The sequence below is a fragment of the Lontra canadensis genome, unplaced genomic scaffold (genome assembly GCF_010015895.1).
Source record: "Lontra canadensis isolate GAN:19392208 unplaced genomic scaffold, GSC_riverotter_1.0 scaffold3, whole genome shotgun sequence".
In the NCBI taxonomy this organism is placed as follows: domain Eukaryota; kingdom Metazoa; phylum Chordata; class Mammalia; order Carnivora; family Mustelidae; genus Lontra; species Lontra canadensis.
This window is the reverse complement of record NW_022630997.1, coordinates 46,237,755-46,264,411: the sequence shown is the minus strand read 5'-3', so window position 1 is coordinate 46,264,411 and position 26,657 is coordinate 46,237,755. Positions and strand designations below refer to the sequence as shown.

The 26,657-nt window shown below is 46.0% G+C and overlaps 1 protein-coding gene across 2 annotated transcripts in view; it reads left to right on the top strand.

Annotated features, from left to right (window-relative positions):
* Positions 1-4,166: 4,166 nt before the first annotated feature.
* The window catches only part of STOX1 (storkhead box 1), a 55,901-nt gene continuing 33,410 nt past the window's right edge, over positions 4,167-26,657 (top strand). For both annotated transcript variants that reach the window (XM_032841597.1, XM_032841587.1), the window contains exon 1: positions 4,167-4,567. In XM_032841597.1, the coding sequence (XP_032697488.1) occupies positions 4,252-4,567 (316 nt within the window). In that variant the 5' untranslated portion in view covers positions 4,167-4,251. The remainder of the gene's footprint in view (positions 4,568-26,657) is intronic.

Sequence of the window (26,657 nt, the reverse complement as noted above, 5' to 3'; positions counted from 1 at the left end):
TACAGGGCAAAAAGATGCTGTAGAAGTGGAAATGGTATAATAAAGGGAAACCAGATAGAAAACGATTTCTAACTCAGCCTTAAGTGTCAAGGCTTCATTTTCTGAGGTAAGGGGAAGGAAGTTCAGCTTGATGAATTTGGGTGTGGAAAAAATTTTGAGGCAGTTAATCTCAACATCATCCTCAGTGTAACATGTGTGCTATAAACAGCCTCCAGAGAAATCACTAAACTCCAAATGCCTGGGTGTGTGAGGCCTAGGTGTGCCTGTGCCTTGAGGCTTTGCGCTGGCATTGACTATTGGGTAACTAGGTCTTCCTGTAATCCACCACAGACCAGAAATGCTTAGGTGTGTGGTGATCCCAGACTCATGAGAAGCAGAAAAAGTGGAGTAATCCTGGATCAAGGATCAGTTCGATTGGACTGGATTCACGTGGAATGACTCTACGGCCCAGGTACTTGGCCATGTGCTGGGTCAGAGAAATGACTCAGTCAGGAGCCTGGTCCCCAGGGAATCCTGATGAGACAGATAATTGTTACAACCCTTAACACACACGTGTTATAAAAGGGTTAACAATGTGCTCCAAGAACAGATGATATCTCCCTGGGATGTGTCACAGGTTTTATGGGCTGAGCCTTGTAGGACAGCACCTGGTGGAAGGAGGAAGGCCTTCTAGGCAGATAGAATAATGGGAGCAAAACATGGGAAGGTGTGTCCTTTTGTGTAGCTGGAGCACACGGTCCTTGGTGTGGATTGCAGGAGGAGAGCAAGGATGGAAATGGAGGGGCACCTGGTTGGCTCAGTGGGAGAGGCGTCAGCCTTCAGCTCAGGTCATGATCCCCAGGGTCCTGGAATCGAGCCCCACATTGGGCTCCCTGCTCATCAGGGAGTCTGCTTCTCCTTCTCCCTCTGCCTGCTTCTCCCTCTGCTTGTGCTCTCTCTCTCTCTCATTCTCTCTCAAATAAATAAATAAAATCTTTTTAAAACAAAGATAGAAATGGAGATGAAGTTAGAAAGACGGGCTGGGGTCAGAGTGTGAAGAGCACTGAATGCTCTGCTTAGGATAAACCCCAGGCAGATGTGAGCATCCGATGATCAAGTTTATCTTCGGTAGCAATGACAAACGGAGCAGCTATGTCCTTGTGCCTCCTCCAACTTCAGTTCTCTAATCCAAATAAAATCTATCTCTAAGCTTCATGTGCCAGAGTTGGCCAAATATTGAATCTTGGCTATGTTTTATTGAGACACCCTGGTGCCCTAATAAACAAAATCCTTTTAAAAAAATATTTCTGTGTCTGGTCTCCAGAGATCACAAAGATGGAAGACCCTTGAGAAGTTTCTGTCTCTCTAGTTTTGACATGTAATACTGGCCATTCAGGTTGGAGGTCTTTAGTTTTCCATTAACATTTTATTTTTAAAAATTTTTAAAAATATTTTATTTATTTTTTGACAGAGAGAGAGAGAGAGAGACACATCGAAGAGGGAGCACAAGCAGGGGGAGTGGGAGAGGAGGAAAGAGGCTTCCCGCTGAGCATGGAACCGGATTCAGGGCTCCATTGCAGGACTTTGGCCAGGCGCCCCTCCATTAACACTTTAAAAAGATTATTTCTTTGAGAGAGAGAGAGAATGAAAGCGAGGGAGGGGCAGAGGGAGAAGAAGAATCAGGCTCCTCACTGATCAAGGAGCCGAGCTGGGTTTTCTCCCTGGACCCTGAGATCATGACCTGAGCCCAAGGCAGATGCTCAACCAACAGAGCCACCCAGGTGCCCCCTCCATTAACTCTTAAGTTCCATTTGGTAGGAGTTTAGGGATATTTGCAAGGTAGCTGATCCTTTGGGAAAACAAGTGGATACACATTTGGGTGTATTTTAAAATTTTCCTCCTTACAGTCTTCCCTCTTCTTTTGTTAATTGGACTAGCTGAAGTAAAATGATAACAGAAATGTCACACATCTGAATGAAAGTTTCCACAATTTAAGAGTTCTACCTCACAAGTTCAGACCATGAAATCTCATAGCTGGGTCTACCCGACAGCATCCCAGCAGCTACAGGCTCTGCTAATGAGGGCCTTATTGTGTGTTTCCAGTTCAAAGGCTTAGGAGAGAGAATCAAGCTCAGGACAATTTTTCAGACCAGGCAACAGGTTCCATGAGTCGGGGTGTGGTCCTTTGGCTTCCCCGTCTAACCAGGTGTACGGACAATGTTGGGATCACTATTTGACCTTGCATTCATTTTGTCCTCATAGGCTCTTGGCCTAAGCTCTCTAAGCTTTTGTTTTGCTTTTCTTTTTTGGTTTAAGTAAGTTCTACACCCAGCATGGAGCCCAACACAGGGTCGTGAATTTACCACCCTGAGATCAAGACCTGAGCTGAGGTCAAGAGTTGGATGCTTAACTGACTGAGCCACCCAGCTTCCCTCATTTAAGCTTTTGTTTTTCTTGTGGAAAATGGGGCTTTCTAATATTACCCATTTCAGAGGGTTAATTTTGAGGATAAAATTAAATCACACATGTAAAACCCTTAGTACAATTCTAGGCATAGAGTGAGCTGAGAGTAAATGAGAATTATCATAATCCTTATTATAATGGAAAGACACTGTGCTAAATGCTAGATATAGAGATGTCATAGTTCTTTAGGGTGGGAAACAGCAAAATTATCCTTGATCCCACAGGGTTAGGGCTATGATAAAGAGAACTCCGAGGAAGAAACTGCCCTCCCCAGGGAGCTTCTACAGACACAGGAGTTTAGTTCATCTAGGCTCTCTCCCGTTGTTTATCCATCCATCCATCTCCATCAGTGTCAGAATTCGACCTGAGATGGCATCTCAGGTTCGCATGCTTATTTGAATTGAAAATTGTGTCATACTTATTTGTCATAGGGAACCCTGAATGGTAGTTGTCTAACTCTCTATCTGTGTGATCAGGATGCATCTTTTATTTTTTTTAAGACGTTATTTATTTATTTGAGAGAGAGACCGAGATATCGAGCTGGGAGGAGAGGGAGAAGCAGGCTCCCCACTCAGCAAGGAGCCCAGTGTGGGACTCGATCCCACGACGCTCGGATCATGACCTTAACTGAAGGCAGAGGCTTAACCGACTGAGTCACCCAGGCGCCCCAGGACGCCTCACCCAGCCTGAAGTTTCCTCATCTCTAAAAATAAAGAAATACTAACAGGAGTTAACGCCAAGTTGTAAAATTAACACCCCCAGCATATAAAGTTAAATAAACGTTAGCTATCATTATTTAATCGAGTCCTCTCATTTATTGTGAGGATGATTTACAAGGAGGCGGGGTATAGATTATCTCCAGTTATTTTGGTTGTTGACTGACGAGCTGAGGGAGCGGGAAGTCTGGGACGACCCCAGGTCTAGCCGAGCAGCTCTGCTCCCTCTTCTAGGGCCAGTTTCTAGTAGTAACAACGCGCGCCCTACCTCTCCCGTCCCGTTCTTCCCTCCAGGAGCCCTTCTCCGTTGCCCCAGTCAGGGCTCCAGCCTCTGTCCCACCGCATAGGAAGCACCGCTCGTAGCTCGGAATAACTCGCTACAGTCGGCCCGGCAGATCACAAGCCCCTCTCCCTCCAGTCCGGGGAGCCCCCGGGGTAAGGAGCGGTAAACTGAGGCTCAGAGAGAGGAGCAGTGAGGAGCCAACGGGTTAGGAGCAGACCTACTCAAACCTGGCTCGACGGACTCCCGGCCCCAGCGAGGTCCCCGACACCCGCACGCTGTCCCTCGCGGCCTCTCTCATTAGGAGCGACCCTAAAGCCAGGACAGTGGCGGCCACCCTTGTCCTCTCAGTTCCGGGCACTGCTGGCTGTGCCTCTCGCGCGCGGTTGAAAGAGGCTCTCGGGAGCGGCGGGGCTCCCCGAGGACTTGGAAAGGCTCCAGAGCGTCCCCCTCGGGGTAGGGGAGCTGGGGCTGCCCCGGAGCTGGGAGGTGCAGGGAGCCGCGGGGAGGCCACGGGGGGCGGGGCGGCGGAGTCCGGCTAGGGAGGAGAGTCCCCTCAGTCCTCGGAAAGCCCCATTGGGCGCCGCGCCGCCGCGAGCCGCGGCCACCCTCCGGCCGCGCGTCCCGCCCCACCCCCCGCCCGGCCGCCGGGCGCCGCCGGCCCCGCCCCCTGGAGCCCGTTCCCCCGGCAGCGGGCGCTGCGCGCAGTCGGCCGATCCCTCCCGCCCCGCGTGTGGCGCCGGGACCGCCGGTGCCGCGCGCCCGCCGCTCCCGGACATGCGCTAGGCTGGGGCTCCGGCCCCCCGCGGCGGCATGGCCCGGCCGGTGCAGCTGGCGCCAGGCTCGCTAGCGCTGGTGCTGTGCAGGCTGGAGGAGCCGGAGGCGGCGGCGGCGGCGGGCGCGGAGGAGCCTGGCGGGCGCGCGGTCTTCCGCGCCTTCCGTCGCGCCAACGCGCGCTGCTTCTGGAACTCGCGGCTGGCGCGCGCCGCCTCGCGGCTGACTTTCCAGGGCTGGCTGCGGCGCGGGGTGCTGCTGGTGCACGCGCCTCCCGCCAGCCTGCAGGTGCTGCGCGACGCCTGGTGCCGCCGGGCTCTGTGCCCCCCGCGCGGCTTCCGCATCCGGGCGGTGGGTGAGTGCGGGGCCCGGACGGGAGGGGCGCCCCGCGCCAGCCGCGGGGACCGAGCACTGGCCGCTGAGGCGTGTGCGGCCCGGGAGCCGGGGGAAGAGGGGCTGGGTGGCCACCTGGCTACTGAAGGAGGGCTGTCCTCCCAGGACCTTCTCTCCTGCCGGGACGCCGAAGCTCGAACCCCGAGCTTCAGGCCTGGCCGCTGCCTGGGGCCAACTCCAGGATGCCTCCATTTCTCAGCTCTCTCAGCTGGTGGAGCCAACAGGTTGCCGGTGGAAGGAACTTTCTACTTAGAAAAGTGATGCTCTGGGAAGCCCGGGGCACTGGGACTGGGGTCAGGAGACAGGGGCCTCTGTCCCGGCACCATGGGGGCGCTTAGGAAGGGGACTGCTGAACTGGTTGCCTTTTTTTTTTTTTTTTTTCCTTTAAGTTCCAGGCTTGGAGCGGACAGCAGCCCGTGGTTTCCGTGCCCTTGTGTACTGGGTGGTGTGGTGGGCTTCACTCAGGGCCTAGTGGAACGTTTGGGGTCATTAACTGCTTGGGAAAAAGAAATGACAAATGGTGTTCTGAACACATCCCATCCCATTAGCTAAATAGAGAACATTCCTCCTTTTCAGTCTTTTTGGAGAGCCCGTTTGTTAGAAAACAGCAACTTTTTGCTTGTGTAAAACAGCTTCATTTGAAATCACTGCACCATTAAGCGGCCTTTGACACCCACTGCTGCACTGGGGCGGCCTGGCAGCTCCCTGCACCAGTCTGGCTTGTTTGCGTTTGTGTGGGGTTGGGACGACCATCTGATCGTGTGCTGTTGACAAGCTATCAGTTGTTCCAGCCCTGAATTTTGACTCCTCCTGAGCAACTCCTCTCTCTCTGTGCATAAATCCTCCTCCTCCTAGATGGAGCAAATAAAACACATTTGTTTCAGTCCCCAGGGAGAAGAGAGTGGGGTGGGGGGAGGTTAGCAAGAGGCCCTTGTCGTGTATTCTCTGCTTAGAGCTGATACCTCAACATCCCTGGCCAGGGAGACTAAACCTTGGCTTTTCATCTCTGTGCATTCCCGTCCTGTCTGGTAACTTGCCTCACTTTTTCTAAAGTTAAAAAGCGAAAGAGCTCACGGGCAAAGCCACATACCTTTCATCTCCTTTTATTGAAGGAGTTAGTGAAGAAAATAGGCTTTAAAAAAATATTTTATTTATTTATTGACAGAGATCACAAGTAGGCAGAGAGGCAGGCAAAGAGAGAGAGGCAGGCTTCCTGCTGAGCAGAGATCCCAGGACCCTGAGATCATGACCCAAGCTGAAGGTAGAGGCTTTAACCCACTGAGCCACCCAGGTGCCCCAAGAAAATAAGTTTCTGACTCTGAAAGTGGAGAGCCAAGTAGCCAAGCCAGAATTCTCACAGGGAGGGGGTCTTTCAGACGGGTTGGATGAAAAACTCTTTTCAGTTCCATGTGCTCCGTTTTTCTGGTTTGAATTAGTGGTTGCATTCTCTGGTTCGCCCACCCCCTTTCAAAGGGTGAGCATAGAGTGTGGCAGAGAGGGAGGGTGGAGTTGAGGGTGACAGAGCACTTGTGCTAAAGCCAGAGGCAGCCACGGCGCCACCACCTGGGGCCCACGGAGCAGCGGTGAACCGTGGCTCCTGGCTTGGCCCTGAACACGTCACCAGGTGCTGTAGTCCTCCACCCGCTAGAGAATGCTGCCTTGCTGCACAAGGCAGGATACTGCGGACACGGTATTCTGTGGAGTGTGCTGTGATAACAGTGGTCTTTATGCTAGGTCATCACCCCTGACCGGGGTCTCTTAGGAGGAATGACTGAAGTTTTTAACAGAGTCCTGGTAAGAATTTGGACGTTTAGCAGGAATTTGTACAAAACCACCTAATGGGACAATTTGAAGAGCAAAATGGAGAAAGATCTTATTTGATGCAGGCCGATGGATGCATACGGACGGGAGTTTGTTTCCAATAGAATTGGTAATTACTAGTCTAACTTGGGGTCCTTAAGTCAGATCAAAGGAGAAGATCAAGGCAGCTCCAGGGCCACCTCTAGAGTCCCAGAATGTGGAGGCAGAAGGAGCTGCCTTCCCCTAAAGAAACTGGAAGTTTCAGTTCACTTGCTTTCCTGAATCTGGCAGCACTGACTTTCAGAAGCTAAAATGAGCTTCCAGGAAGGCAAGGGAAGAGCAACTGTGCACTCTTGGATGTAGTGTTACTCTGTGGCAAAGGGCAAATGCACAGAATGCAAAAAGCAAAAGACACAAATGGTCAGTTTGGTCAGATCAATTTAGTCCCTTTGCTGTAGATTTTTTTTTTTTTTTTTTGAGGCCCATTTACTCCCATATAAAGGCATTTGGACATAGGGAACGCTGCTAGCTAGCCTAGACAAGAGGGGGGTAGCCACCAGCATTATAAATCCTGGATGCTCCCATGGGTTCTTCTCCTGGGCTTCTGGACCTGGAACTCCTGGGGCCTCTTAAGATATGAGGAGGCTGAGCAGATAAGAGAGACCTGAGTGTCCCGTGCACCCCTGAATTTAAGGCCTGCAGGGGTTTGTTTTCTCCATGTTTTGTGCTTTTTCTTTCCCTCTTTATTCTCCACCTCAGCTTTCCTCTGGTGAGAAAAATAGTTCCCAGGCTGAGAGCACTCCCCTAAAAAGGAGGACATAGGATCTTTAGCGTGATGACCGGGAGCTAAGTCTTCTTTTGTGCTCCAGCGCTCCTGTCTTTCTTGTTTTTAATAAGCAAGTGACATTAGCAAATGAAAGGGGTGACTCTGGAAGCAGAGGGAGATCTGCTCAGGAAGCTGAGCCACTGCAGGTGGTTAGGGGTGGGGGACCCCAGTGTTTATTTGGTTGGATCTGTTGTTACTCTGGGACCACACCTCCTGGGGAGGTGAAAGGTTAATAATGGCTTCACAGGGGTTAGGGAGGGAAGGCCACTTGGCCAAACAGTTTGGTCCTTTCTCCTGAAATTTATAGCTGGGATGTCCCTTCTCTTTCACCCCTAGCATGGCCTTCCATCTATTATCATTGAATAAAAATGCCTGTGGCTCTTTCTAAATATTTGCTTCATTCATTCATTCATTTATTCATCCGTGCGTCAGGTGCTGTTCTAGGTGAGTCTGTGTTTTCTTTTTTCTTTTTAAGATTTTATTACTTATTTGACAGACAGAGATCACAAGCAGGCAGAGAGGCAGGCAGAGAGAGAGGAGGAAGCAGGCTCCCTGCTGAGCAGAGAGTCCAACGTGGGGCTCGATCCCAGGACCCCAGTATCGTGACCTGAGCTGAAGGCAGAGGTTCTAACCCACTGGGCCACCCAGGCGCCCCTGTGTCTGTGTTTTAATGCATATTTCATTCAGAGCTGCTTGTGTTCAAGGAGCAAACAGAGTCAGGAATGTCTTCCATATTCAGTTCAAGGGGGGAATAGCTGAGTGGTAGGCTATGTTCTAGACGCTGTCTGGTTCACACAGAGTCTTCTCCATCCCACTGTGATGGGTGGGCACTGCAGGCTCTGCTTGTGAGTTTTTTGGGTGAGAGTTCCCTGGTGTGTGTTTTGGGAAGCACTGAAGATCAGGCAGCTTCGGCTGGTGAAGGGGAGTGACAGAAGGATCTTCCCACCTCTCTACATGTCCCTCCTCCTGCTCCCTGAAATATCTCTGAGCACGGAAAGATGCTGAGGCAAAATTGGAAGGGCCCCAGCAGAATAGAGGCCAGTGACTAATTTATGCTAGACCTAAATGACTGCTTTCAGAATCTACTGTGGGATATGGTTTGAGAGAGGAGGAATAGCTCAAGGGTACCAGGTGCCTGATGGTGCAGGAGTTGGACGAATGCCTGAAATGTTGTTTTGGCTTATCCTGTGATTTAGGGAATGCCATAAGGGGCGTGTATAGAGTTAGTGAGGAGAAGTGGTCCAGCTCCTATCCTGCCGTGTTTCTAAAACCCTACCTTGAAAGGCAGTAGGGCATCTTGTAGGGTTTAATAGCCAATGGAATGTTTAAGGTGAAATTTTATTTAGTGAAATGCACAAATCATAAGTGTATCATTTTTAAACAAAGACTTTATTTGTAAGTAATCTCTACACCTGTCATGGGGCTTGAACCCACAACCCCATGATCAAGAGTCGCACACTCTACCGACTGAGCCAGCCAGGAGCCCCATAAGTGTAGTACTGGATGGTTTTTTTCAAACACTTACATGAATGTAACCCAACTTCCTCGAAGAATTTAGAACATTACCATTACCCCATAAAGTTCCTTCTTGCTTCTTCTCACTCAGCTCTGCCCCCACACTGAGAATTAACCTGATTTTTTTAAAAGTAAAGACTTTATTTATTTGACACGGAGAGAGACACAGCAAGAGAGGGAACACAAGCATGGGCAGTGGGAAAGGGAGAAGCAGGCTCCCACTGAGCAGGGAGCCCAATGTGGGGCTCCATCCCAGGACCCTGAGATCATGACCTGAGCTGAAGGCAGATGCTTAATGACCGAGCCAATTAGGCACCCAACCTGATTTTTTTTTTAACCATAAATAATTTTGCCGGTTCAAGAAGTTCACATAGGTGGAATCATATAGTATGTATTCTTGTGTGAAGATTCTTTCACTCAGTTTAGTGTTCCTGAGATTCATCTCTGCTGTGTTACTGGTTTGTTCCTTGTTATTGTGAGTAGAATTCCATTTTATGACTATACCACAGCTGATCCATTTTCTTGTAGCTGGATTCCTGGGATGTTTCCACTTTATGGCTATTATGAATAAAGCTTCTAGGAATATTCATGAATATAAGTTTTTTTTTTTTAAGATTTTATTTATTTATTTGACAGGCAGAGATCACAAGTAGGCAGAGAGGCAGGCAGAGAGAGAGGAAGGGAAGCAGGCTCCCTGCCGAGCAGAGAGCCCCATGTGGGGCTCGAACCCAGGACGTTGGGATCATGACCTGTGCGGAAGGCAGAGGCTTTAACCCACTGAGCCATCCAGATGCCCCGAATATAAGTTTTTTAATGCTTTTCTTTCTTTTGGGTCATTACCTAAAAAGGAGTTGCTGACTCATTGAGTAGGTTATGTTTAGTTTTAAGGAACCTTTTTCCAGAGTGGTTGTACATGTTTGCCAACATTTGATGTTGTCAGTCTTTCTAATTTTAGCTATTCTGGTGGTATCTTATTGAACTCCTTGATGTTATTGAACACTTTTTCATGTGCTTTCAACTTCCTTTGTAAAGTATCTGTACACACGTTTTGCCTTTAAAAAAATGGGTAGTATTTTTTCTTTTTTATTTTATTTTTTAAAGATTTTATTTATGAATTGGAGAGTGTGTGAGTGAGTGGGCAGGGGGAGGGGTGAAAGGGGAGGGAGAGGAAGAGGACAAGAATCCCAAGCAGACCCCAGGCTGAGTGTGGAGCCCCAGATGGGACTCAACTCCAGGACCCTGAGATCATGACCTGAGCCAAAATCAAGAGCCAGAAGCTTAACTGACTGAGCCATTCAGGCGCCCCATAGTTAAGTAATCTCTACACCCAGTGTGGGGCTTGAACTCATGACCCTGAGATCAAGAGTCACATGCTCTTCCAACTGAGTCAGCCAGGCACCCCTGGATAGTATTTCTTTTTATTATTGTTATTTATTATTTCATTATTATTGTGTTGTAGGAGTTCTTTATATATCCTGAATACCAGTCCTTTCTTAGATATATGCTTTGTGGATATGGTCTAGCCTGCGACTCGCCTATTCAGTTTTTCAATGGTATCTGTTGGAGAGAAGTTTTAAATTTTATTAAATCTAATCTATCCATTTCTCTCCTTTATGGATCATACTTTTTGTATCCCCTATAAAGAAATTTTGCCCAATCCAATGATTTTCTCTTGTGTTTTCTTCTAGAAGTTTTATAGATTTGTGGTTTTACATTTAGGTATGTGATCCATCTTGGGTTAATTTTTGTAAATGGTATTGTGTGTGAGTTTCACTTTTCTACATATGGGTGTCTAATTATTCAAGGACAATTTATTGAAAAGATTAGCCTTTCTCATTGAATTGTCTTTGTTAAAAATCAATTGACTATATATGGGCATCTATTTCCATTGATCTTGAGTCTGCCCTTATATTAATAACCTACTATCTTATTTTACTTTATAGTAAGACTTGAAATTAGATATTGTAAACCGTCCAACTTTTTCTTCCTCAGAAATGTTTTGGCTGCTGTAGATTCTGTTTTTCCACATAAATTTTATAATAAGTTTGTCAATCTTTTAAAAAAAAGATCTGTTGTATTTGAAACAATAGATCAGTTTGAAGTTAGGTGAGAAATTCATCTGATTTGCCCAAGACTGCCTTGGCTTTAGAAATGATAGTCTTGCATCTTTAGAAATGAATTCCTTTATTCCCAGGCAAACTGGGATGATTGGTCGCTCTAATTAGGGGAGAATTGACATTTTAGCAATCCATGAACACGGTATATCTCTGAATAGTCTTCCTTTTTTTTTTTTTTTTTTTAGATTTATTTATTTATTTATTTGACAGGGAGAGACACAGGGAGAGAGAGAACACAAGCAGGAGGAGTGGGAGAAGCAGGCTTCCTGCGGAGCAGGGAGCCTGATGCGGGGCTTGATCCCAGGATTCTGAGATCATGACCTGAGCTGAAGGCAGATGCTTAATGACTGAGCCACCCAGGTGTCCCTATCTCTGAGTATTCTTAATTTTGTTTTAGCAATGGCTTGTACTTTCTAGGGTACAGGGTATGAATATCTTTTGTTAAATTTATCTTCCTAAGAACTTTATGTTTTTGGATGCCATTATAAATGGAATTATTTTATTTTATTTTTTGAAAGATTTTATTTGTTTATTTGAGAGAGAGAGAGAGCACAAGCAGTGGGGAGGGGCAGAGGGAGAAACAGACTCCTGCTGAGCAGAGAGCTGGACTCGGGGCTTGATCCCAGTACCCCAGGATCATGATCTGGGCCAAAGGCAGATGCTTAACTGACTGAGCCAGCCACGTGCCCCAGTTAATAGAATTATTTTATTTATTTATTATTTTAAAAACATTTTATTTATTTATTTGACAGAGTCAGAGGGAGAGAGGGAACACAAGCAGGGAGAGTGGGAGAGGGAGAAGCAGGCTTTCTGCTGAGCAGGGAGCCTGATGTGGGGCTCAATCCCCGCACCCTGGGATCATAACCTGAACCGAAGGCAGCTGCTTTTTGGTTGAGCCACCCAGGTGCCCTGATTTTTTAATTAAAAAAAAAATTTTTTTTTGTTTATTTGTCAGAGAGAAAGAAAGGCACAAGCAGGGGAAGCAGCAGTCAGAGGGAGAAGCAGGGTCCTTGCTAAGCAAGGAGTCCCATGTAGGACTCCCTCCCAGGACCCTGGGATCATGATCTGAGCCGAAGGCAGATACTTAACTGACTGAGCCACCCAGGCGTCCCTGGAATTATTTTCAAATAAATTTTATCAGGATGGTGGTCATGGAAGTTGGAATCCGCTAAGGAGTGTGTAACAACTCACCTGCCAAATCAAAAAGAAAAGAAAATACAAATAAAATAATTTTTTATTTTGGGGACACCTGGGTGGTTCAGTTGGTTAAGTGTCCAACTCTTGATTTCGGCTCAGGTCATGATCTCAAGGTCATGAGATTGAGCCCTGTATTGGGCTATGCTCAGTGTGGGGTCTGCTTGTCCCTCTCCCTCTGCTCATCCTCCACTTCAGGTGGTGTGTGCGTGCTCTCTCTCTCAAATAGGTAAGTGAATAATCTTTAAATTTTATTTTGGAGTAATTTTAGGTTTATAGAAAAATCACAAAGGTAGTACAGAGTTTTGGGGCGCCTGGGTTCAATCAGTTAAGCTCCTGCCTTTGGCTCAGGCTGCGATCCCAGGTCCTGGTATTGAGCCCCATGTCGGGCTCGCTGCTCAGCGGGAAGCCTGCTTCTCCCTCTCCCTCTCCTGTTCCCTGTGCTTGTGTTCTCTCTCTCTCTGTGTCAAATAAATAAGTAAAATCTTAAAAAAAAAAAAAAAAAAGAAATAGAGTTCTGTATTCATCTCTTTCTTATGATGTTTTTTACCTTTTAAAAATTTTTGAGATATAATTCACATAGCATCAAATTAACCATTTTTAAATATACAATTTAGTAGGTGTTAGTGTATTCACACCCCTGTGCGGCCATCACCGTTATCTAATTCCAGGACATTTTCTTCACCGCAAAAACAAACTCTACCCACCAGCAATCTCTCCTTATCCCTCTCCTTCCAGCTCCTGCCAAACACTAGTTCAGTCTATGAATTTGTCTATTGTTGATATTTCTTTTTTTTTTTTTAAAGATTTTATTTTTAAGTAAACTCTACACCCAATGTGGGACTTCATCTTACAACCCTGAGATCAGGAGTCACACACAAGGATATTTCTTAAAAACGGAATCGCATAATATATTGCTGTTTGTATCTCCTATCTTTCACTTAATATGTTTTCAGGGTTTAGCCATATCATATCATGGATTAGCAGTTCACTCATTTTTGTGGCTGAATAATATTCCATCGTATGGATATACTGCATTTTGCTTATTCATTCATCAGTGGCTAGTTATTGGGGTTGTTTTCACTTTTTGACCACTGTGAATAATGCTGATGTGAACATTCTTGTGCAGGCTGTGTGTGGATAAATTTTTATTCTTAGGTAGAGCCCATGTGGTTATTTTTAAATAATTTGTTTTCCTGATGAGATTACCAACTTATTAATTACAAGCATATTTTTAAATCTTTCAGCGTAACTGTACCAGCTTCTTTAAAATTAAAAAAAAAGTTTAAAAATTATTTTATTATTTATTTATTTTTTATTCATTCATTTGCAAGACAAATTATGAGTGGGGGCTGGAGAGGGCCAGAGGGAGAGGGAGAAGCAGACTCCCCACTAAGCAGGATGCCCCATGCAGGGCTCGATCCCAGGACCCTGAGATCATGACCCGAGCTGAAGTCAGATGCTTAACTGACTGAGCCACCCACATGCTCCCCAAACTTTTTTTTTTAAAAGATTTTATTTATTTATTTGACAGAGATCACAAGTAGGCAGAGAGGCAGGCAGAAAGAGAATGGTGGGGGGGGAGGTGGAAGCAGGGTCCCTGCTGAGCAGAGAGCCCGATACAGGGCTTGATCCTAGAACCCTGGGATCATGACCTGAGCCGAAATCAGAGGCTTCAACCCACTGAGCCACCCAGGCGCCCCACCCCGCCAAACTTTTTATTTTATTTTTAAAGTAATCTCTACAACAGACATGGGGCTTGAACTCACAACCCCAGGTCAAGAGTAGTAGCTCTGCTGACTCAGCCAGCCAGGTGCTCCCAAAATTTTTGTAATTCTGACATCTTAGTCATTTCACAGTCAGTCCCATTGCTTGCCTTTTGTTTCGAATGGGTCACACTGTATTGTGTCTAGAGTTGTGGATTATCTCTCTGACATGAATGGTATGTTTTAGAGACTCTAGATTGTTACACTCCTCTGTAGAAAGTTCATTTGTTTGTTCATCAGGCAGTTAATTTGGCTGGACTAAAAACTCTAAATTCTACGACCCCTGCACTAAATGGCAGCTCAGATCTCTTAAGATAGGCTGCTTATGCCCTGTGCCTGCCTAGCTCATGTTTTGTTCATAGAGGCAGGCAGAGTTCATGTGCAGAACTTGAGGTTCTGGCTCTATGGGTCAGGCCATTCCAGCATCACTTTTCTGCTGTTGTAGGCCCTCCACACTGTGTCCTTAGACTCTTTAGGCCAAGAAGACTGTAAGTTTCTTTTAAGATTTTGTTATTTATTTGACAGAGCCCACAAGTAGGCAGAGAGACAGGCAGAGTGTGAGGGGAGCAGACTCCCCGCTGAGCAGAGAGCTCGATACGGGGCTCAATCCCAGGACCCTGAGATCATGACCTGAGCCGAAGGCAGAGGCCCAACCCACTGAGCCACCCAGGCGCCCTTATATCTGGATTTCTTTTTCCTTATTCTTTGCATATTCTGTCTTTTCCTCTTTTAAAATGTCATTCTGGTGATGAAAAGTGTCTAGCCTGCAGAGAAACTGATGGTCATGTCAAGATGGTTCAGACAGGAGCGCCTGGGTGGCTCAGTGGGTTAAGCCTCTGCCTTCGGCTCAGGTCATGATCTTGGGGTCCTGGGATTGAGCCCCACATCGGGTTCTCTGCTCAGCAGGGAGCCTGCTTCCCCCTCTCTCTCTGCCTGCTTGTGATCTCTTTCTCTGTCAAATAAATAAATAAAATCTGTTAAAAAAATGGTTCAGACAGTCACCAACAACAAATACCTCTGCTCCCATCTCTTTTTTCTCCGAGATAGATATTGACATATCCCCAGTCTTTTCTAGATGGATTATTTTCTTCTGTTAGGTGGGAAGATGGGGTAATTTTCCCCAGTTTGCAGTCAGGAAATGGCCATTAGTTTGCAATGTGCTGATGTCGCCTGGGGTTCTTGCCTTCTTCTCTGTCCACTAACAGTCTTCCCAGGGTCCTATGAAGGTTCTGGTATTTTCCCCCAGCCCATGCCCTGGTCCTCACTCTCCCTACGAGGCTCTTGGACTCCCACCTGCTTTTGGTCCATTCCAGGCCCAGGAGATGGCAGAAACAGCTGCGTGGGCCATGCCCCTGCTCTCACCTCCCTCCTTCCTACCCAGGATCTTCCCAGACATGTTTTTCTGGCTTTGTTCTGCCAGATTGTTACCTTTCTCCTTATTCTGTGCAGGGGCAGCTGTAGGGTTCCATTCAAAAGAGCCAAAGGGCTCACAACAGGGTGTCTTGTGGGCCTATTGTTTTACCAGGCTGGATGATGTATATGTAGCATCTGGGTAGTTAATGAGTGTTTCCAGCCCCATGTTTTGATTTAGCCGAGAGATAAGAGAACGCACTTTAGTTGCTGTCACATGGCAGTGAGGTCCAATGGGATAAGAACCAGGAAGCTGGAAATCAGCTTGGATTCCTCTGCCCTCTTCCTCATACTCCAGGCCAGTAGGTCACCAGGTTCCATGAGGCTTAACTCCTCTTAACTCCTCCAGATATTTCTTTCTGTTTTTCCTCCAAGGCCTTTGTCCACCTGAGATCTTACCATTTCTTACCTGAGTTATGGCTTCAGCTTCTTCCCTTTTTTGTAGCGCCCCCCCCCCCCTGGCAGGTCCTGAACACTGCAGTCCATTCTCCATCCCACAGCTAGATGAAGGAACTCCATCTGAAATGCAGGTCTGGTCCTGCTCTTCATTGGCTCAGAGTCCTCTGCAGCTCCCCTTACCTTCTCAGGAACAGTCCAGAGCCTTTAACATGCCCTGCTCTCTAATCCAGTTCCAACCTGAGCCTCCTTTTTCTCCCCACCTTCTGCAAAGTGCTTGCTTTCCTGTTAGCAGTCGGGCTTCCATCAGAGATCCAGAACCAGTATGACATATATGTTCAGGGAGTTCTTACGAGGAATTGGCTTTGCACAGTCATGGGGGCCCGGAAGGCGAGTCTAGGATCTGTATTTCTAGCCATCACGAAGGTCAGGCTGGAACTCTCTGGCACAGCCAAAGCTGCTATGCCTAAGTACAATTTCTTCTGTTGAGAAGCTTCAGTTCTGTTCTTAAGGCCTTTCAACTGATTGAAATCTAGATTATGTGGGATAGTCTCCCTTACCTATAATCAACTGATTATAAACTATTTTTTCTTTTAAAGATTTTATTCATTCATTTGACAGAGAAAGACACAGCGAGATAGGGAACACAAGCAAGGGGAGTGGGAGAGGGAGAAGCAGGCTCCCTGCCAAGCAGGGAGCCCGATGTGGGGCTTGATCCCGGACCCCGGGATCCGGACCTGAGCTGAAGGCAGACGCCCAGCTGACTGAGCCAGCCAGGCACCCCAACTGACTATTAACTTTAATCACATGTATCAAATAGGCTCAAGGCCCTGCCTGGGTTAGTGTCTGATTGAATAACAGGGCTGCGGCCTCTCCAGACTGAATGACGAGACTGACAGTCAGACTTCCCTTTGGCCAGACCTGAGTGCCGTCCTCTGAACGAACAAGCTGCGCTGTCACCTAGGCTGCCTTTGCAGGCTGCACCCACCCTCTGGTGGGTGCCTGAGATGGGTGCTCTTTGGTCTCCCTGGTGCCTGCCATCGCTAGACCTCCCATCATAGGCTGTAGTTACATGCCTGTGGCTCTTTGAGGAAAAGCAAATTACTGAGTCATCCTTGAGTTTCAGACACTTCCATTCTTCCCTCTGTTGCTGGCTGAGGGGTCAGTGTCCCAGAAAGTTGCAGTCAGCTCCATGCAGCTTGTTGGTAAAGACGGTCCTCTTCCTTCTCCCTTGTACCATGCGTTGAGCCCTTTTTTTTGCATTGAGCCTTTTAAATATCCTTGTGTATTTCATGTGTGTTACTATTAAAGAACACCAGCACAAAATTAGTTTCAATTGCACACAGCAAAGTGGACTTTGAAGAATCATTGAAAGTCGTAGTTTAAGGTTTCTAGATCAGCCAGAACCAGAACATTTACAGTGTGCCTGGTCCTGCACTGGTCACTACACAGGGACACAGGGCTCATGCCTTGGCCTCAAGGAGCTCGTTGTGTAGGGGCCAGATGGACAAATCAGTGATACAGAGGCATAGGGAACAATGGAAATACAGTTGACCAACAGTCCTATGTGTGTGCTCATGTGCATGTGCTCTCAGGGAAGACTTCCTGGAGGAAGTGATGTCTCAACTAAGATGGGAATATTAGCTCGATGATAAGCACATTTTAATAAAGCAGAAGGAGAGTGCTTGTATCCGCATGGCACGGCCCGCATGGGGAACCACAAGCAGCCAAGCACAGCCAGAGCGTGGAGTTGGAGGTGGGTAACGGCATGAAGGGCCTAGAAAGGGGCTGGGCTGTGACTTTGACTACCGAAGAGAGGGAGGTGGATTTGAGCCTGAGGCCACTGAAGAGTAGTAATCAGTGGCATGAGTGTATGTGTACATCACACATTACATTTATAATCCTGTTTAGTGTGACATGTCCTAGTCTTACATGTGCATTACCTTCCATTGAGATTGTTGCCTGCATTGATGGTCCCTTGGAAGTTTACCTAACCCGTGGACCTACTGCAGTTTATGCTGTTGGCGCTCATGAAGTGGTGGCCTGCCATCTGGGTAAGTTTGTCGAGAGAGGCTGAGGGCTACGTCGGACACCCAGGATCTAATCCCCTGCCACGGAGCAGCCAGAGACACCAGCTTCTGACCCAGTCCTCCTGGGGCCTCGGTTGCCTCCTGCTGGCAAGCGTCCTACCCGCCCTTTCTACTTCACACAGTCGGCATCAGGCTCAAATGAGGTGTTCTCTGTTAAAACACTTTGAAAAGTACAGGGAACAAGAACCAAGATGCCTTTTTACTTATTTATGTCTTCCTTATCTTTCATCAATTTTTATAGTTTCCAGTGTACAAGTCTTTCACTTCCTCAGTTGAATTTATTCCTAAGGATTTTATTCTTTTGTTTGTTTGTTTTTAAGGGAGGGAGGGGCTAAGGGAGAGGGAGATGCAGGCTCCCTACTGAGCAGGGACCCTGACAAAGGGCCCCATCCCAGGACCCCAAGATCATGACCTGAGCCAAAAGCCGATGCCCCGCTGACTGAGCCACCCAGGCGCCCCTGGACCTGATGTTTTTTAAATGTCCATGTGATCTACAGATTCATTGTAATCTCTATCAAAATCTCAATGGCATTTTTATTTTTTATTTTTTCAAAGATTTTATTTATTTATTTGACAGAGAGTTCACAAGTAGGCAGAGAGGCAGGCAGAGAGAGAGTGGGAGGCAGGCTTCCCGCCAAGCAGAGAGCCCAATGTGGGGCTCAATCCCAGAATTCTGAGATCATGACCTAAGCCAAAGGCAGAGGCTTAACCCACTGAGCCACCCAGGCACCCCTCAATGACATTTTTAAAGAAACAGAAAAAATAATCCTAAAAATAATAGGGGATCACAGAGGACCCTAGATAGCCAAAACAATCTTGAGCAAGTAAAACAACACTGGAAGCATCACAATTTCTGATTTTAATATGTTGCAAAACTATTGTAATTAAAACACTTATGGTACTGGCATAAAGTAGACCTATACACCAGCAGGACAGAAAAGAAAGCCCAGAAATAAACCCACACATATGCAGTGAACTGATTTTTATAAGGTTGCCAAGAATACACAGTGGGAAATTACAGTCTCATCCACAAATGGTTTTGGGAGAACCGGACAGCCACACGCAGAACAAAATTGGACTCTTTTCTCACACCACACACAAAGATCAACTCAAAATGGATTAAAGACTTAAATGTAAGACCTGAGACTGTAAAACTCCTAAAAAATATATAGAGGAAAATCTTCATGACATGGGTCTTGGCAATGATTTCTTGACTATGACACCAAAAGCAGAAAAAGGCAAGTGGGATACAAAGTCCAAACACCAGACATTCCCAGTGGCTGTTCCTCTCTGGTTGGAGCGTTCTGTGTGCATGTGTGTGCTCATGCGTTTGTGGATGTTTCTATGTTTTTAAGGTATTGCTTTTTCAGTGCCTGTTATTTGATTTGATTTTTATTTAATGGGTTGCTTGGGTAACATGTGCACATGGTACAAAGGCACAGATGGAAAAGTCTCTTTTCCCTGCCCCCAGCCATTTACTCCTTTCTCTGGAAACAGCTGTGGTGACCAGTTCCCTAATCCTTCCAGAGATCCTATATACATCTGCAAGCAATACATGGGGGATATACTCGCCCCCATTTTTACATAAATGTTAGTATATCGCATGTATCTTGTTTTCTTGGAAATGAAAGGTTTCTAGAAAGGTAAAAAGTACAAATGCAAGGACGTTAACAGCTTTGATCTCATTGTGTGTGTGAACACTAGCTCTGTGGCGTGTAAAAGGGTATTACATGAAGGAGGGTTTCCTAGCTGAGTCTGGAAACCACGTTTGAACAGGTTTCATGGCACGCCTGGATGGCTCAGTGGGTTGAGTGTCTGCCTTCAGCTCAGGTCATGGTCCCCCGGGGTCCTGCAATGGAGCCCCACATCGGGCTCCCTGCTCGGTGGGGAGTCTGCTTCTTCCCCTCCTTCCCGCTCGTGCTCTCTATCTCTGTCTCTCTCAAATAAATAAATAAAATATTTTTAAAAAATAAATAAGAAAAAAACTGGTTTAATTACTGCAAAGACTTCCAGGAGACCGTAGTCTGTTGATGCTTATCTAGAAGACAGGAGAAAAATCTAAGTGCTCTGAGCTTATCCTACTAAGGAAACCCCTTTTGCGGATCTCCTTCTGGGGGGAGATGTTTGAGGAAGTCTGGGGAAACTCTGGATTCTTATAGAGCATCTTTCTGGGGAAGGAGTTGTATCAACTCAGGGCTCATCAGGTGGGCCCAGAGGCCCCTCCAGAGGCCCACTGTCTCTGAGCAGCTGTGATAGTGGGATGGAGAGAGACAAAAGAAAAACTGCCAAAGCGCCTCTCCCCTGGGGAGTCTTGGAGGACAGAGTGTGGGGCTGGGCACTGGGGAGCACTGGATAGAATCTGGGCTTTTTGAAGGGTATTATTCATGGGACCTGGGATTGAGTTTTCCTGGCACTCACATTCTGCTGTCCTCCCCTTATTAAGGACAGTCACCATGCTGGTCCTGCCCCAGAGCTGTTGTGGCTTTGGGTGTGGAAATGCCCTAATCAGATGTTACACACACACACACACACACACACACACACACACACACACACAGTCAGGCACACACACAGTGGAAGTTTCAAGGAGTAGAGTTTCACTGCAAGGGTTTCACAGATCAGAGGGCTCTCAAAGGCCCCCCCGGAGATTCAGCTAAATTGTGCTAGTTAGGGAAAGTCATACTTTGAAGTCTTTAATGTAGGTACCTCTTTAGATCAGTTGACTTTTTACAGATGAGGAAACAACCTGCTTGCCCAATATTAAGCTTTTTTCGTGATAATTTACTTTAAAAAAATGTATCCGTTGGGAGGAAAACGCGCAAAAAGATCTCCTTACGGATGCCCGGCTCCCCGCTGTGGCTTGGCAGTATTTCTTTAGCTGTTGACTAAGGGTCAGGGAGCCTCTTGTGAAATTCTCTGTAAATCAGAACAGCTTTTATCCCCAAGCCTAAAACCATCAGTGGTAAGTGTCTTTATTTGATGGAAGGTTCTGGCAACACAAATTTTTCTACGGCTGATTAGTCTTACATCATTGCAAGTGTTTATAAATTATATTTTAAAAATGAAATATTTGGCTTCTTTTTGTGGGGTTTAGTGAGGGTTTAATTTACATACAGAAAAATGTATTCCTTTTAGGTGTGCAAATTTGAGTTTTGACCAGTGTGAACAGTTATATAATCACCGCCGTCATTAAGATACAGGATGTTTCCAGGGCACCTGGGTGGCTCAGTGGGTTAAGCCTCTGCCTTCACGTCAGGTCATGATCTCAGGGTCCTGGGATGGAGCCCACATTGGTCTCTCTGCTCAGCAGGGAGCCTGCTTCCCCCTCTCTCTGCCTGCCTCTCTGCCTACTTGTGATCTCTCTCTCTCTGTCTGTGTCAAATAAATATATAAAATCTTAAAAAAAAAAAAAAGATACAGGATATTTCCGTCACCACCCACCCCTCAATTTCCTAGTGACCCTTTGTAACTAGCCCCATCCTTCTACTCTGATCCCTACAACGGCTGATCTGATTTCTTTCCCTATAATTTTGCCTTTTCTGGGATGTCATAGATGAAACATGTGGCCTTTTGAGTTAGGTTTCTTTCACTCTGGATAACGCTTTTGAAATTTATCAGTGTGCGTATCAGTAATTCACTCTTTTTGTTGCTGAGTAACGTTCACCATGTAGGTGTTCACCATTTTACCCACTTGATGGGCACTTGGGTTGCTTACAGACTTTAGTGATTATGAGTAAAGCTGCAATGAACATTCACTAGGAGGTCTTGGTTTGGATATGTGTTTTCATTTCTCTTGGGTAAATCTGTTTCGAGGTTAGAGGGCTGTTTTCCAAGGTGACTGTACCATTTCACATTCCCACCAACAATGCATGAGTATTTCAGTCTAGCATTTGATATTGTCTTTTATTTATCTTGATAATTTTTGACTATTCCAATAGATGGATCGTGGTATTTCATTGTGGTTTTAATTTGTATTTCTCTAATGCCTGGTGAGTTGAGCATCTTTTCATGTTCTTATTTGCCATTTGTCTGTTAAAATCTTTGGCCCATTTAAAAAAAAATTTTTTTTCTCTTTATGGATTGTACAAGTTCTTCGTGTATTTTAGATACAAGTCTTTTTATCAGATATGTGTTTTGCACGTGTTTTCTCCCAGTGCTTGTTTTGTCTTTTTGTTAATTACTTTTACCATCATCTTATGAAGAGCGTTAAGTTTTAATTTTAATGAAATCCAATTGATTGGTTTTTTCTTTGTTGTTTGTGTATTTGTTGTGTCCTAAGAAATCTTTGCCTTACCAAGATCATAAAACTTTTTTTTTTTTAAAGATTTTATTTATTTGACAGACAGAAATCACAAGTAGGCAGAGAGGCAGGCAGAGAGAGAGGAGGAAGCAGGCTCCCTACTGAGCAGAGAGCCTGATGCGGGACTCCATCCCAGGACCCTGGGATCATGACCTGAGCCGAAGGCAGAGGCTTTAACCCACTGAGCCACCCAGGCGCCCCAAGATCATATAACTTTTGTCCTATGTTTTCTTTTAGAAATCTTATACTTCTGGTTTATATTTCGTTTTCTGATGCATTTCACATATTTATATATGGTGTGAGTTATGCATCAAGGTTCATTTTTTTGCATATGTATGACCAATTTTTTCAAGAACTGTTTGTTGAAAGACCATCCTTTCTTCAATGGTCTTTTTGTCAAGTAGCAGTTGACCACATATTTCTGGACCATGTTCTCTTCCTTTGGTGTGTATACCTGTCCTTTCACCAATACTACACTGTCTTGATGACTGTAGCTCTATAGTAAATCTTGAAATCCAACTTTGTTTCTTTGTGTTTTGGCTATTATAGATCCTTTGCTTTTCATTTCTTCTTTTTAAATTTTTATTTATGTATTTAAAGATTTTATTTATTTATTTAACAGAGAGAAAGAGATCAGAGAGACAGGCAGAGGGAGAGGGGGAAGCAGACTCCCCGTCAAACAGAGAGCCTTATGCAGGGCTTGATCCCAGGACCCTGGGATCATGACCCGAGCTGCAGGCAGATGCTTAAGCAACTGAGCCACCCAGGCGCTCCTCAGTTTGTCAATTTCTACAAAAAATAAAATCCCGCTAAAACTTTTATTAGAATTATGTTAAATCTATAGATTACTTTGAGGAGGATTAATATCTTAACATTGAGTCTTCTGATGTGTATCTCTCTCTCTTAAATCTTCTATTCTTCTGTGTGTCACAAATGTAAATTTTGACCTTTGACCTCTGGAGACTTTGGAACCTTCCGAAACCAAATGCCTCCCAGACACCGAGGAGTAAGCAGTGCAGGTGCAGGAAGGAACAGAGGGAACAGGAATCCGGGAAGATCTGTTTAAATTCTCAAGAGGGGCACTGAGGATCAAAAAGGAACAAATCCCTTAGGAAGAATTAGAAAATCCAACTGAGGGGAAAAGGATTTTGAAAGGCAACAAAAGATTGACACTGGCTTCAGTTGTAAGAGCACGAGCAGAATCCTGTTTATTGTGGTGGTTCCCTGTTATTGGGGAGTTTATCTGTCAGCTTGGGAGTGGGTTTGGGATTGGAGGGTAGAAGTGTTTTCAAGTCTTCTTTTTTCCTGTCTGCACCCCACCTGGAATTGATCAAGGCCTTTCCCTTAACTGTTGATCAAGAACTGGGCTCAGCCAGCTCTGAGCGGGGTGCCAGGCACAGTGAGTAGGACTGGGGCTCCTTGCCCTGTGGCCATAGGCCAAGCGACCTTGCATGCACTGAGAAAGGCATCTGTCATTTTGTTCTTGTGTCTCCCTTGGGGACAGAGGCTGGGAGCCTGTGCCTAGTTCCTGTTGAAGGACCCAGACTGGAAGGTGCTCATTCTGGCCAGACCTCAGCCACACCAGACCCAAGCCAAGCCTCACTGCTGCCTTCCACCAAAGCCTGAATGGCCCGTAGGCGACCTTTCTCCCAGCCTTTGCTTGGGCTGTTCTGGGGGCCTCTGATGCCACTGGTCAGGGCCAACATTTAAAGAACGAGGAAGAGGGATTTCAGAACATAGTGCTCACTAAATGTCAGTGGTGAAGATCCCAGCTCTGGAGCTAGAGGGCCAGGCTTCCCATCCTATCAAGGCTACAGAGACGGAGCAATTTATTTAAGTTTGCTTCCCCCTCAGGAGAACTTAGGTATTATGACTACGTGGGGCTGGAGGAGTTGTGAAACGACGTAGGTAAAGCACTTAGAAAAGCGCCCAGCGGTAGCTGAGTTCTCAGTAAGTGTTAGCGGTTCACTGTGGTCGCAGATCTCACAGGCGCCAGCCGGCACCGCACCCGAGGCCGCCACCAGCGTCCCGGAGGCCTCATTCTGTCACTCTGGAGCCCGTACTTTGGCTGTCTTGGTTCCATGTGCCAAAAGATCACTACGGGGCTAAAACAGACATAGAAACAACTTTCTTCTTCTCAGGACTGCGCTGGTGTGCCCCAAGGTTTGCTTTTTTCAGATTCAACCAGACAGGCTTGGTCTCTGGGCCCATGAGACCTGGACTCCAGTCCTAACTTGTCCCCTCACTGGCCCATCCCTGGCTGTCTCTGGACGCCATTATCATCCCACTGAGTCACTGCATGGTTTCTTGGAGGCCCGTAATTCCTGAACTCTTCCTTTCGTTTAATACAAATCACTATTTCCTGAAAATAAGGAATAATCCATGCTATTAACTAGAGTGAATAAAAATTATATTTTGAAAAATTGAAAATTGTGTGGATTTCTACCACTTCCACGTGGGTCTTTAAGTGGTAATCCTGGGTCACATAACTGGCCTGGCTCTGGAGAGCAATAGCATTTGGTGATGGCACTTTTCAGAAAGTCCAGGACTGTGTTTTTTGTTTTTATTTATTTATTTATTTTTTTAGAGATTTTATTTATTTATTTGACAGAGGGATCACAAGTAGGCAGAGAGGCAGGCAGAGAGAGAGGGGGAAGCAGGCTCCCTGCTGAGCAGAGAGCCCTATGTGGGGTTCCATCCCAGGACCCTGAGATTTTGACCTGAGCCGAAGGCAGAGGCTTAATGCACTGAGCCACCCAGGCGCCCCGTGTTTTTTATTTTTAAACTGAGCTTAATTGTCTAGCCCTGCAGTCACCAATCGTTATATGTTATATTTGCTGTTTGAAAGCCCTGGTAATAAGAACTTTAAAAAAAATTTTTTTAAATGTAGTGTTCTGTTTTAATTGAATCAAAACACTGTAGAGGTTAGTGTTTACTTGATGTGACTTTATTTTTTTTAATTTGTAATTTTTTATTTATTTGTTTGACAGACAGATTACAAGTAGGCAGAGAGGCAGGCAGAGAAAGAGAGGAGGAAGCAGGCTCCCCACTGAGCAGGGATCCCGATGTGGGGCTCAATCCCAGGACCCTGGGACCCTGACCTGAGCCGAAGGCAGAGGCTTTAACCCACTGAGCCACCCAGGTGTCCCTTGATGTGACTTTAGAAGAAAGTTGAAGACAGTCTTCTCAGAATGAAGCCTGGTTCTCAAACTCAGGGCAGTTCACAAAGACAGTGCCTTCTATCTCCGTTCTCACCCTGCCATCATCCCACACAGTAGATTAGGGAACAGTGTGGCATGTATGGGATTGTTGGTGGTACACAAATTGGGCATTTTTTTAAATTAAAAATTAAGCATTTAAAAAAAAAGATTTATTTATTTGAGAGAGAGAGAGAGAGTTTGCACGCATGCACATGAGCTGTGGGGAGGAAGGCAGAGGGAGAGGAAGGAGACAGCGGACTTCAAGTTCAGCGAGGAGCGGGACCTGGTGTGAGATATGACCTGGGCCAAAATCACGAGTCAGCTGGACGCTTAACCGACTGAGCCACCCAGGGGCCCTAAGCATTTTCTTAATGATCTAAAATATACCTTCTGTTGTAGCAAATGGTACTGATTTTCCTCTTAAAGGAGGGACATAAAGTTTCCTTAGTAATGATTTTAATGCAGATAATTTTAAGATAAACGTTATATATGTAGGTAGGTCCCAAATCCCAAAGGTGACCCAATGATTGATGTTCAGGAAACAATGGCCTAGGGTTTCTGAGACACTAACTTTCCAACTTCCCTAAACCCTAAGGAGCCCCCGGTGGGTTTGGTGTTGCCGAAGCTTCCTTGGGGTTGAGTACTGTGTCACACACTCATTTTCAAGTTGACGCTTTGTCAGTAGCTGAGATCCCATAACATCTCATTTGTTTATATTTAGATTTTTGCATAGTTTTGCTAGCCTCTTCGGAGTGTGGGGACTGGGGGGACAGCCGGGGCAATAGGGACCTTCCTGACCAAGGAGAGAGGAAGAGGTGTGGTTCCTCTGGACACCGACTAATTCTCTGCAGATGCTAACTGGGTGTCCCACAATTTAATTCTGACACCAACTACCTGGAGTTAGTTTAAACTAACTAACTAACTAAACTAGCTTAAACTAGTTTAAACTAACTAACATCCCATAAGATGGGATGATAGTTGATAGTTGAAAGTATTGGGTCCCCAGGTTACCAATATTTCTAACTTGGCTACAAAATCAGGAGTTCCCACAACCACCTCATTAATTTGTTAGAATAACACAGAACTCAAGTGCTTTACTTACTGTTATCGGTTTATGACAAAGGATACAACACAGGAACAACCAAATGCAAGGAATGCGTAGGGCAAGGTGTTGGGGGTGGGGGTTCAGAGCTTCTTTGCTCTCTCCAACACCTTGGTCTAGTCACTAACTGGAAAGCTCTCCCAACTTCATTTTCGTGGCGGGTTCATTATATGGACATGATTTATTATGTTTTGAAAGACTAAGTAATCTATACCCAACATGGGGCTTGAACTTATAACCTGAGATCAAGAGTCACATGCTCCACCGACTGAGCTGGCCAGGTGGCCCATGATTTATTAAATTATTTGCCAGTGGATGTGGCACCTGGGTGGCTCT